Source organism: Eucalyptus grandis, chromosome 8 (assembly GCF_016545825.1).
Source record: "Eucalyptus grandis isolate ANBG69807.140 chromosome 8, ASM1654582v1, whole genome shotgun sequence".
Taxonomy (NCBI): domain Eukaryota; kingdom Viridiplantae; phylum Streptophyta; class Magnoliopsida; order Myrtales; family Myrtaceae; genus Eucalyptus; species Eucalyptus grandis.
Window position 1 is genome coordinate 11941576 of NC_052619.1, and position 12319 is coordinate 11953894.

Genomic DNA, 12319 nt, shown 5'->3' on the forward strand with positions numbered 1-12319 from the left:
ATATTACATACGTCTTTTGCCAGCCGGGCACGATGGTTCGCCGATTGATGGTCGTTGATCATGCGGTGCGGTGATCGTTGAGAGGGTCTCGGGTGTGAAAAATAAATGTCGCTCCGAAGTTCAAAATGTGGCTACCAAGGGCGTGCATGCTCAAAAGAACGGGCCTTTTTTTTTTTTTGTTTTAAGATCGAAACAACAATTTGTTGTTTCTTGCTCCAAAAGAAACATTTCTTTCTCTCTCTTCTTCTTCTCTTCTTCTTTTCTTCTTTTTTTTTCTTTTTTTTTCGGGCCGGCCTGATGGCACAAGCTCGGCCTCGCCCGGAGGCGAGGGTCTCGAGCGTGTAGGGTCTCAAAAAAAAAAAAAATATTTAAAAATTAAAAGAAACAAAAAAGAATAAAATTTACCAAACGTGTTTCTATTCATTTTTTATTGTCGGACCAAACTTACCAAAGTTCAAAATGTTCCCTGGCTACCAAACAACCTGGGCCCAAACAACCTGGGCCCACTTGGACACGGGGGGGCAATTTGTAATGCCTTCTTATTTGTTGGAGAAGAAATTGATTTTATTCTTGACTCTAATTATAATTAATTCGGTTATCATACTATAGATACTTGTTAGAAATTACATAGCAAACCAACTAATAAAGAAAAACGAGAGAGAAATTGTTCTACTTATCAAGTCATGGCACAAGGAACTGGACGGGCAAATTAGACAATTACCCTTGACCAGTATCGAACGTCACAAAGACCTTGAATAAGCTAAAGATTGCAGGCAAAAATGTAGGATTCTCATATACCTTTTCGAAAGCAATAATACTTCAATTTATGCATGGATAATCAACTTTGGTGCCAGTGACCACATAATTTGTGATGATTTTTATTTTTTCATGACAATCAAAAATACATCCTTTTGTGTCTCTTTGTCTTCCCAATGGTACTATTACTTTTGTTACTAAGATTGGTACCGTTCACCTTAGCCGAAACATTACTCTCAAGAATCTCCTATACATACCTGAATTTCAAATCAATCTCATATATGTATCAAAAATATGTGAGGACAACCATTGTCACGTTGAATTCAATTCCGAAAATTATTTATTTCAAGACCATTTGATTGGCAAAATGATGGGCTTCGGTAGTGTTACACAAGGACTATTTTTGGATTAGCTTTCCAAAGGACTATAATTTTTCATTGCTAAATAAAAACATTTCTTGTAATGCCACTACTAGCAATAAAAATTATATTTCTCGTCAAGGTTTGGGTCATGATGCACACTTTCCCTATCCAAATTGCCCAATTTATCTTTTAGCAAAACAATCTCATTCATCATTTCCTATAAGCACATCTCAAGTTGCGAGTGCATTTTCTTTGATTCATGTTGATATATGGGGTCCCTATCATATCCCTCATCGTGATGGGTCCCTATTCTTCTTGACTATTGTTGATGATCATACTCGAGCTACTTGGGTCCTCCTCATGCAATCCAAGAGTCAAACATTCTCCAATCTAGCAAAATTTCTTTCCTTGGTTAAAAAATCAATTTAATACATCTGTTCAAAAAATTCGAACAAACAACGGACACGAATTTTCCACCACAGAATGTAACTCTTTATTTGCTTCTCATGGAATACTTTATGAAACTTCTTGCACCTACACTCCTTAACAAAATGGAGTTATAGAGTGTACATATCATCATCTTTTAGAAGTAGCTCGAGCTCCTAAATACCAAGCATCAATTCTTGAATTTTTTTGAGAAATTGTGTGGTCACTACGGCGTATTTGATTAATCGCATGCCAACTAGAATTCTTGACAGGTGTCCACTTGAGTTGCTTTTTGGGAAATCACCGGAGTTAAGACACCTGAAAGATTTTGTTTGTCTATGCTATGCGACAACTATGGGGCCTAGGGATAGATTGGATCCACGTGCTCTTCAATGTGTTTTCATGGTTTTGTTGAGCATTATAAGGCTAGATTTGTTGCTAAAGGATTTACTCAGCAGGTTGGTTTCCATTATCATGATACTTTTTCTCTCGTAGCTAAAGAAATAACCATCCATTCCTTCCTATCTATTGCTGCATTCCAAAATTGGGAATTACATTGGATGGATGTCCATAATGCTTTCCTTCATAGTGATCTCAACGAATCTTTTGGCCTTCACATAGACAGGGGGAGTCTCGAGTATGTCATCTACGTAAGTCCTTGTATGGACTCAAGCAGGCTTCTTAGCACTAGTACATGAAATTTACTACTGCACTTACAAATGCGGGTTTTCAGCACTCCAAACATGACTATGCTTTATTCTCTTGGACCAAAAGTACCTCATCAATTTACTTGTTGATATATGTTAATGACATACTAATCATGGAAAATAACAACTTTGCCATTACAAAGTTTAAAGAATACCTACATTCAAATTTCCATATCAAAGACTTGGGATCTCCCAAGTACTTTCTCGAGATTGAGATAGCTAAATCTAATAAAGGGATATGTCTCAATTAACAGAAATTCGTCTTGGAGATTCTATTTGAAATGGGTTTATTAGGATACAAGCCAGCTGTATTCTTATTGAATAAAATGTCAAGCTCACAACATTTGAATATGATAGAGGTACTTCATTGTCTAACAAAGACTAGTTGCTTCAAGATCCATCAGTTTTGGGAAGTTGATCTACCTCACTCTGACCATTTTGATATATGCTTTGCAGTTTAGATACTCAATTAGTTTATGCATAGTCCAAAGTAGTCCCATATAAATGCAAAATTGAATGCTGTAAAATATTTGAAGGGATGTTCAAGACTTAGAGTTCCATTGTTGCATGATTGTGACATGAAGATAATGGCTTATTGTGATATTGATTATGCAACTTGCCCAATAAATCTGTTACAGGTGTTTGCGTTAAATTAGCAAAATTTCTTGTTTTGTGGAAGACTAAGAAGCAATCAACTGTTTTTCTATCATTAGTCGAATCAAAATAACGGGCTATGACAAAGACGGTTTGCGAAATAGTGTGGATACGAGACCTACTTTCGAATCTTAGAGTACAACTTGATGGAGCAATCGAGCTACCTTGTGACAATGATGCTGCACTTAAATCGGTAACCAATTCCATCTTTTATGAAAGGACAAAACATATAGAAGTTGACTATCATTTCATAACTCGAGGAATTAGGACAATGGAACAACATACAGTTATTTTCACTAAGCCCCAATGCCAGAGAAAGAGTTGATTTTATTCTCGATTATGATTCTAGTTGATTCAGTTATGGATATTCGAAGATAGAACAGGAAAATGTAATAGTACGTAATCATATTTTATTCTTTCTTTTATTTTCCTTTCTACTATGAATATGAGCATACTCGTACAGAGAATCAATGAAGAAATAGTATTATATTTTCCCAAATAAATAATTTTTTTTTCACCTTCTTTCATTATTCTCCACACCGGAACACAAAACATGGGCAATATTTTCTTAGAGAAAACGGTTCTTTCTTTTTCCATTATTCGAACCGGTAACGAAAACTTCGGCCCAATAAACTGGGCCCACGTTTCCCTCCCTCCCACGCTCTCCACTTCCCGTACCGTCTGGACACCGTCTGGACTTACTTCCTCCCTAGCAAGCCACGCTCGAATGGAAACGCAGCGAATCTCCAACACCTTCAAGAATACGAATACCTTAACCACCGTCTCTCCCTCTTTCTCTCTCTCTCTCGCGCGCCATCTTTCCGTCTCCCTGCGATCATCGTCGTCACCCGGATGTCGAAGCTCGGAAACAATCCCTTTCCTTCCCCTCCATCCTCTCCTACCATGCCACGCTCCCTCCCCCAAGCAAAGCATCCCCCCCACCAAGCGCCTCCTTCCTTCTATATCACCCCACCCCATCCTCCCGCCATACGTATAACCCCGCTCTACACGCTCTGCGCCGCTTCGCCATCTCGACTCGACGCTTTTCTCTTCTCATTTGACGTTGCAACATGGCCTCCCGCGAAGCAGCTCCGGCTGAGGCTCCCCCTCGGGTCCCCTCTCCAGCTCCAGCTGCGGCTGCTGCTGCCGTCGTTGCTCCGGCGGCTCCGTCCAAGTACTCCAGCCGAGTGGTGCTGCGGACGGTCCTGGAGCGGAGCGACGGCGGGCTGGGGCTGGTCGGGGAGAAGCTCGTGGTCGGAGGCTGGGTGAAGTCCTCCAGGGAGGAGAAGAAGGAAGCGCCGGCTGCCCCGGCGCCTGCGCCGCCGGTCCAGGATAAGGTTGTCGGGGCGGAGCATAAGGACGTCAGCTGCGTGGAGTTGTTCCAGACTCGGATACCGATCTTTAGGTCGATCATGAAGGTCTTCGGTGGAGGCGGTCATCCTACACGGCAGAGGATCGAAGCTGCCGGCGCTAAGCCAGGGCCAGTGCCGTCCCCGCCGCCACCATCCATTGCCCTTTTGCAGATTAGCGACGGTTCTTGCGTCGCGACCTTGCTGGTACGTGAGCTTTCTTTAAGTTGAGAGCTTACGCGAGATTGCTCTCAATTCATTACAGGTTTAATTAGACAGTAAATGAAGGTTTATATTGTCCAGCACTCTCCCTGCACGGCAATCTATCACATATCTGCCAGAATTATGATAATCTAACTCCGACGCCATGCGATGAATGACAGCGAGTCACTTTCGATGAATTCTTGGGTTCAGAGACATACCTGAATAGGCAGCAGGAGGCCTCTAGGCTGGATGACTAGGAATTAGGAGGTTTCTTTTCATCTCTTAGGTGTCCTTCTCTGACCCTTGTGACAGAATAAGATGGATTCGACGTGATAGGATAGGCGTGAATGCGTATGACCTTGTGAGTGAGTCGTGACAGATTTGACATGGTTGTACTGGTTAAGGAAGTGGCCTGAAGTTAGCATCACAGTGTTGAAATGGTTTTTGTTGATTTGTCATGTTCAGCGGTGGCTATTGGATCAATGGTAGAAATGGAAGCTTTTGGCTATAACTCCTACATATGAATAGTAGTTCGTTATTTTTTAGGTACAAGTCAACTACTAAATCCTAATTATACATGCCCTGACAGCGACTTTCCTTGCTATACAATGTTTCAGGTAGAGGTAGACTCCTCATTAGCTTCCCCAAGTCTGCTCCTCCCTACTGGGACATGCTTGTTGGTCGAAGGCACATTGACGAAGCCAGAAACACAAGGCAAGCACACCGTCGAGCTTAAAGCAGAGAACATTCTTCACATTGGGATGGTAGATCAGGACAGTTACATATTATCAAAGAAGCGACTGCCTTTGGATTCTTTGAGAAACAGCTTGCAGTTTCGACCTCGTACAACTACGGTAAATTTCCTTTGTCGATTTGATATTAGTAGTTTAGAGCAGCAGTTGAAGAATGCTGGTGCTTCTTTTGAGGAGATTTTACCTATACTTTAGGGGCAAACAAGAGAATCATCCTGTTTAATTTCAGATACTCAACCAACTGTCGGGTTATTTCCTGACAGAAAAAGCTTGTTCGACCGAAGTTTGCTAACAACTTAATGGAAATGTTTACGGCTCATGCAGGTGGCATCTGTTATGCGTATACGAAATGCCCTCACTTTTGCTACCCACTTATTCTTTCACGATAATGGTTTCCTCAATGTGCAAGTACCAATCATCACAAGTACAGATGATGAAGGATCTAGCCAAAAGTTCCATCTAGTTGTACTTCCTGGGTTAACAGATTCGAAGAGGGATCAAACTGTCGTGAAGGGGAGCGATGGTGTAAGTGTTGAAGCCATAAAGGCTGCTGCAAGGGAGAAAAGTAAGCTCGTTGAAGAACTCAAGAGAACCGACAGCAATAGGGAGGCACTTGTTGCTGCCCTTCAGGATTTAAAGAAAACAGATGGGCTAGCATCACAATTAGAAGCGCAAGAAAAATTAAAGCGTGGAACTCCTATGAATGCTGAAGAAATGAAATTCTTTGAAGATTTCTTTCCAAATAAGACTTACCTAACAGCTTCTGGTCGGTTACATCTGGAAAGTTATGCCTGTGCCTTGGGACAGGTTTACTCTTTTGGACCCAGATTTCAAGCAGATAGATCAGAATCACATAAAGAAGCTGCAGAGATGTGGATGGTTGAGGTTGAAATTGCATTTTCCGAGTTAGAGGTAAAACTTATAAATTCCTGCCATAAATATCCAGTCACTCCACATTAAACCATAGCTGTCTTGTGAATAGCACCACCGTGTTGAATAAAGCACTGTAAGGGCTACTCATTATATTTTCTCGCTAGAAATTTGTATGCATGGAAAAACTAAGGCTGCAGCCAGCTTTTTCTGACATCTTGATTTCTCTGTGTAGTCTCCGTTACTGTCGTTATTGGAAGTTCTCATCAGTATATTGCAGAATGTACATCTGTTTTTATTGGCTCGGACAATTAGATCTGGGATTTTGTTCTATGTTTAATAAGAGTTCGCCTATTGACTAAGTTAAAACTGTGTTTTGTGTAATCTCTTCTCTGAGGATCTTTAACGTATGTCCGAGGATAATTAGGCGAAGGTAGTGAGAGGGCCTCCTCCATTCTTTGTTCTCCACTTGATCTCATTATGCCTTGTGATTATTTAGGATGTCATGAAGTGTGCCGAAAATTTCTTCAAATTCTCCTGCAAGTGGATCATGGATAATTGTGCTGAAGACTTACAATTTGTTGCTAAACGAATTGACAAAGCAAGCATAGATCGCCTTCAATCAATACTGTCGAAACCATCTGTCAAGATCACCTACAGAGAAGCAGTGGAGGCTTTGAAAAAGGTTAGTCTACGCCTCATCATCTTATTTGTCAAAATGCAAATACACGTAGAGCGGGCGCTGTCAAATCTGAGTCTCACTAATGTTCTGGTTTTGCTTCTAGGCCGCAGATAATAAGGAAATGAAAATTGAAGAGGGTGGTGCTCTAACCGCAGAACATCTCAGGTACTGTAGATAGTGGCGGTAATATAGACCTGTCGATTACCTTGGAAAGGACCTTTCTTTTCCAGTGAATGTAGCTCCTGTTTATGTTATGACAGCTACTTGGCGGATGAGATTCATAAGAGCCCCGTGATCGTCTACAATTATCCAAAAGAAGTAAAGCCATTTTACGTACGCCAAAATGATGATGGAGAGACAGTGGCTGCTTTCGATATGGTCCTTCCGAAGGTAAGGTGTTGCTTTTCCTTTCTTCTTTTCTTTAACCTTGTTAGCACGAATTCATATAAGAAGAGATTCCCAGTTGCTCTCATTCAAGAATTAGTAGCCCTGGTCCTAAATCCGTTCTGCGCGTCTGGTTTGCAGGTCGGAAGACTTCTGACGGGTAGCCAAAGTGAGGAACGAATTGATTTACTGAGCAAAAGGTGAGCTACCCAATCTGCTGTCTTCTTTTGCCAAGAAACTAAGGCAATCTATACGATGCTCTCTGAATGGAGAACATCAAACATCGAATTAGATGGATAGTTCCAGGAAAAGATTAAGCTGGCTAGTGCATGAGATTATCATAGCTCATTGTGTTTTCTTACTGCGCAGAACTGTGCTCCTTTACCAACATAAGAATTGTTGATAACACGATATACTGCTGGGGGGTTATCTTAATTTTCAGGATGAAAGATAGGGGAGTGCCTCAGGAGCAGTACGAGTGGTACATGGATCTTCGGAGGCACGGAACCGTCAAACATTCGGGATTCAGCGTCGGTTTCGACCTGATGGTCCTGTTTGCCACCGGCCTCACGGATGTCAGGGATGTTATCCCCTTCCCCAGAAGTTTTGGCAAAGCCGACTGCTGAAAATGTATACGAAAACGAATAATTTGGATTGATCATTACACAGTTATTACCCGGAAAGAAAAAGAAGGAAAAAGGGGAAGAAGAAAAAGGATAGCCGTGCCGGAAACCGCACCATTGCAGATTGCAAGACGATCATGTTTCGCTGTAACAATTTTTTTATTTTTTATTTTTACGAATAACTCGAAGTAATGGAGACTCGGGATATCACAAATGTACAGTATTTAAAGGGGAAATGACAGGAGATGTATGTGTGCATTCGTTTCTTTGACGCCTGCTTTTCAAACCTGGAGATGATTCTCGATGGACATTACCATTGTCGAGCCCGTTCTTGGGTTCGAGTCAGAAAGCTGGATGTGCGCTGGAAAATTAGATGGGAGAAAAAGCGACGGACGGGATCGTTCCGATACGGAAAGCGATTGCACTGATGATATAGAAGAATAGGGCAAAGGCTTTTGACTGACGATTGTATGGCTGGAGACCAAAGTGAAGACCACACGACAAAAAGAAGGGAAATTTCCGAATCGGGACAAGACAACTTTGCACGACTTTCCGGATGCTTTAAACGATGCTCTTCTTCTTCGCGGCTCACGGGTCTGCGGACAGAACATTATAAAAATGGATCTCGAAATATAAAGAAATATAAAGTGTTAAAATTTGTCAAGAAAATATAATTGAGTTTTAAAAATTTTAAAAAATGCAATTAAGTTCTAAAATTTATCAAATTAGTAAAATCAAATTTTTAAGTTAACATTATCAATTTGATTAATGAAAAATATTAAGGTGACATTTTAAAATTAATTTTAATTTTCCACATGGCATTTTTATTATTTTTATACTAAAAATGAAAAGTTAAAATTTATTTAAAAATTGTAAAAGAAAAAAGGGATAGGGTCACCGACCACTCCATCAATGGGTGGTGGCAAGGGAACGACTCTAACTTTTTTTTTTTAAAGTTTTTTAAAAAAAATTTAGCTTTTCCTTTCAAGTTTTGAAATCTAATTTTAAAAAAAATGAATAGAAAATAATAAAAATTCCATGTGAAAAATACAAATTAAACTAAATATTCCATGTGGAAATTAATAATTAATCTAAAAATATCATATTAGCATTTTTTGTTAATCAAATTGATGGTGTTAATTTTAGGATTTAATTACACTTTCATGTTAAGTTTTACTATTTCTAGAAAATATATCCCAAATGGAAAAGTGGCTGTTCATAAATTAGCAATGAAAAATGAATTTTTTTCAATCATTTGATCAAACCCGATGTCATATCAATAATTAATCGGGTCCCTCCATATAATGCCTTCTTTTAGTCAAAAGGACGCGAACATGGTACCGCCCAAAAATATAAAAGTCAAATATTCGAAACCCCTTCTCCTGGAAAAAAATAAAAAACAAAGATTAACCAGTTAATTAATTAATTAAATTAATCCTCACTTTAAGAAATTTTTTTTGAATAAAATTCCCACCTCAATCAAAAAACCCCGCCAATCACGCCCAGTGTCCGCCACACCGTCTCCCCTGCGCTTCTTGTCAACGTCAGGTTTTAACTCTCTTCCTGTCCTTCTCCCTCCCTCCCATTTCACACTCCCTCGCCTCCCTCCGTATAAAAACCAGTCTCCTCCTCCTCCTACTCCACCGCAAAAAACCCTAACCCGAACCAGCTCCGGCATTGCCACGACCCGACCCGACCCGGCACGGATGGAGGACGACGAGCGGGGGGAGGAGTACCTCTTCAAGATCGTGCTGATCGGCGACTCCGCCGTCGGGAAGTCCAACCTCCTCTCCCGGTTCGCGCTCGACGAGTTCGACATCAACACCAAGGCCACCATCGGGGTCGAGTTCCAGACCCAGGTCGTGGAGATCGACGGCAAGGAGGTGAAGGCCCAGATCTGGGACACCGCCGGCCAGGAGCGCTTCCGCGCCGTCACCTCCGCCTACTACCGCGGCGCCGTCGGCGCCCTCATCGTCTACGACATCACCCGCCGCACCACCTTCGAGAGCGTCAAGCGGTGGCTCGACGAGCTCGATAGTAAGCCCTACTCTCCCCTCGCGTGCGCATTACGCTTGCTTGCTTGCTTGATTGCTTCGCGAGCTTGAGCTGCTTGGGAGGCTGTGTTGAATTGCCGTGGTTGCTGCGGGCGAAAGGTTGAAGGCGATCGGTTAGGGTCTGGTTAAGCTTAGCTGTGTGTCGATGTCTTTTCTTTTGTCTCTTTCGGTTGAAATTGAGAGGCGACTTGAATCGAAGCGGATGCAGGGATCGCTCGCTGCTCTTCATTTGGTCCGTGTGCGTGATGCTATTTTCAGTCTGGTCGTCTGCTTCCATTATAGAGTGCAGAAAATCTGACTCGAAACCAACCTATGTTTTTCTGCAAAGATGGATAAGGATATATAGATGGGCATTCTCGGAAGCAACTAATTAGTGCCACTGCTAGGGATATGAATCCGATACTCCCTCGTTCCCTTTGCCACCGAGTCAAGCGCGAATGGAATGCAGGGTAGGCTAAAGGAATAAGATGTTCGATGGTTAGATTTGTCGTAGGGAGTAATTTTAGCATGTGTAATTTATTGAAGCACAGAGAAGTTTTCTATAAGGAATTTTATACCACTATAGTTAATGGTATTTAGTAGTTTTGTTGTGCGCTAAGATGGATCTGACCGACAATCTATCCACATCCAATTGGAATCGTTGCTTTGAATTGCATCGTGCATATCAATTCACATCCCAATTGGAAGCAAGACGGGTTTGGTTAATTTGACCATTTATGTTCAAGGATCGTTTAACTGCTTTGCTATTAATGGGCTGCCCATTTTAATGTTGTTATGGATCTAAAGTTCCTACTGATAGTGGAAACCTATCTGCATATGTTGAATGATGTTTCCCTGATTGCCCATGAGCTTCTCTACTCTGGTGTTTCCATTATCGTTATCTCTCCATGAAAATGCCCTAGTTCGTTTCACAGAAGTTTCTACTTGTCTGTTTGTGTCTTGTCTCCGCATCCAAGTTTAGAAACAGTTGAAGCCTTTCAGAACATGACTTTTTAAAACTTTCTCGTGTTAATAATACCGTCCATCCATGGAAAGGCGCCTCGCATAGAGTTGTTGGTCTCTGATTTGACTTGCATCTGAAAAAATGAAACTTGTGTATCGTCATTTTTTATTTTTTTGAAGCACTAAACTTGTGTATCGTGATTGATTAGTGTTAAACTAACTACAAATATTGCCTATGGTACCCCAGCATTCTTAAAAAATCATGACTTTGAAGAGAATGATATAGACAGGCTAACTGAGATGATATTGATTCTTACATGTGATTTGAGAAGTTATCCAATCTACTTCCCTTGGTATTGTGACTGCCTATGATCAAGTTACCTTCCTAATATTGCTCTGATGAATTATGCTCTGATCTAGTAAACCTATTAGCAGCAACCGACTAGCCAGTTTCTCCAAGCATTTTATTGCCTCTACCCTGCCCTTCTGACCCTAAATTCTAGAGGGCTCGTGGCCCCAAAACATGATGCAGCGAAGAATGCGATCGCCTTCTGCATGTTCTTGTGCCTGTTTTCTAGTCAGAAAGGCTGACTGTATTTTTTTAAACAATGATGCAGCTCACTGTGATACCGCTGTCGCAAGAATGCTTGTTGGGAACAAGTGTGATTTAAACAATATCAGAGAGGTGAGCACCGAGGAGGGCAAAGCCCTTGCAGAAGCAGAAGGGCTATTCTTTATGGAGACCTCCGCCCTCGATTCCACGAATGTTCAGATATCGTTCGAGATTGTTATCCGCGAGATATACAAGAATATCAGCAGGAAGGTCCTCAACTCCGATTCATACAAGGCGGAATTGTCCGTAAATCGAGTGACCCTCGCCAAAAACGGTGCGGACTCGTCAGGTCGGAGTTTCTACTCGTGCTGCGCTAGATGATGTCCGATCCTTCATGTACGCTCCATCAATTTTTTGGAGTCTCTTGTACTGTTTTATTTCATCAAATTTTTGGAAGTGTCTTGCACTGTCTTATTTTATCAATTTGTATCCTAATACGTGGCCAATGAACTTTACGGTTTTCTTCCTTTTTGTCTGAAAAACCGAAACTCAATTTTATTGAGGAGAGAATTTTCCCGGTCATTGATAACAAGCATATGTATTGTTGCATGGGATCTCCTCGCTCTCTCTTTGGTATCCATTTTCGGTAGGCGATTTACGTTTTCCATTGGCATTTCCTTTATCGGTTCGTTACATCCATCCACGCGACCAATTTTATTTCCAAATTCTGGTGCCATTAGATCTCAACAAATCTAATCCAAATTTTCGCTTCAGGTTTTCATTCCCTTTTTAAATAAAACCAAAAATTAAAGTTTTACTTCTTAAATTTATGAAGAACAAATTATGTGAATCTCCATGCCAATTTTTGCATTTTGAGGGATTGAGGCTTTAGATTAAGGATGCATTTGGTAATCTTCTTGATTCTTTGTTTTTTTTTTGTTCCGCAGAACGAAAATAGACCAAAAATCCATTTGTGTACGTTTTTGTTCTCGAGAACAAAT

General features: G+C 41.1%; 2 protein-coding genes and 1 long non-coding RNA gene across 3 annotated transcripts; 2 read left to right on the forward strand and 1 right to left on the reverse strand.

The window, feature by feature from the left end:
• The first annotated feature begins 3894 nt into the window (after positions 1-3894).
• On the forward strand, positions 3895-8040 carry LOC104456493 (asparagine--tRNA ligase, cytoplasmic 2). Its single transcript, XM_010071299.3, has 8 exons — positions 3895-4461; positions 5076-5312; positions 5535-6122; positions 6580-6765; positions 6866-6927; positions 7023-7152; positions 7288-7346; positions 7589-8040. The coding sequence occupies exons 1-8, from the start codon at positions 3976-3978 to the stop codon at positions 7770-7772; spliced, it is 1932 nt and encodes a 643-aa protein (XP_010069601.2). The 5' UTR covers positions 3895-3975; the 3' UTR covers positions 7773-8040.
• On the reverse strand, positions 6674-7650 carry LOC120286813. Its single transcript, XR_005545518.1, has 2 exons — positions 7509-7650; positions 6674-7408 (listed from the first exon to the last, which is right to left on the reverse strand). It is a non-coding gene; the product is annotated as an uncharacterized LOC120286813 (long non-coding RNA).
• Positions 8041-9339: 1299 nt separating the features above from the next.
• On the forward strand, positions 9340-11913 carry LOC104456494 (ras-related protein RABA5b). The gene is made up of 2 exons (XM_010071300.3): positions 9340-9806; positions 11383-11913. Exons 1-2 carry the CDS (start codon positions 9476-9478, stop codon positions 11697-11699), a joined length of 648 nt encoding a protein of 215 aa, XP_010069602.1. The 5' UTR covers positions 9340-9475; the 3' UTR covers positions 11700-11913.
• Positions 11914-12319: the final 406 nt, after the last annotated feature.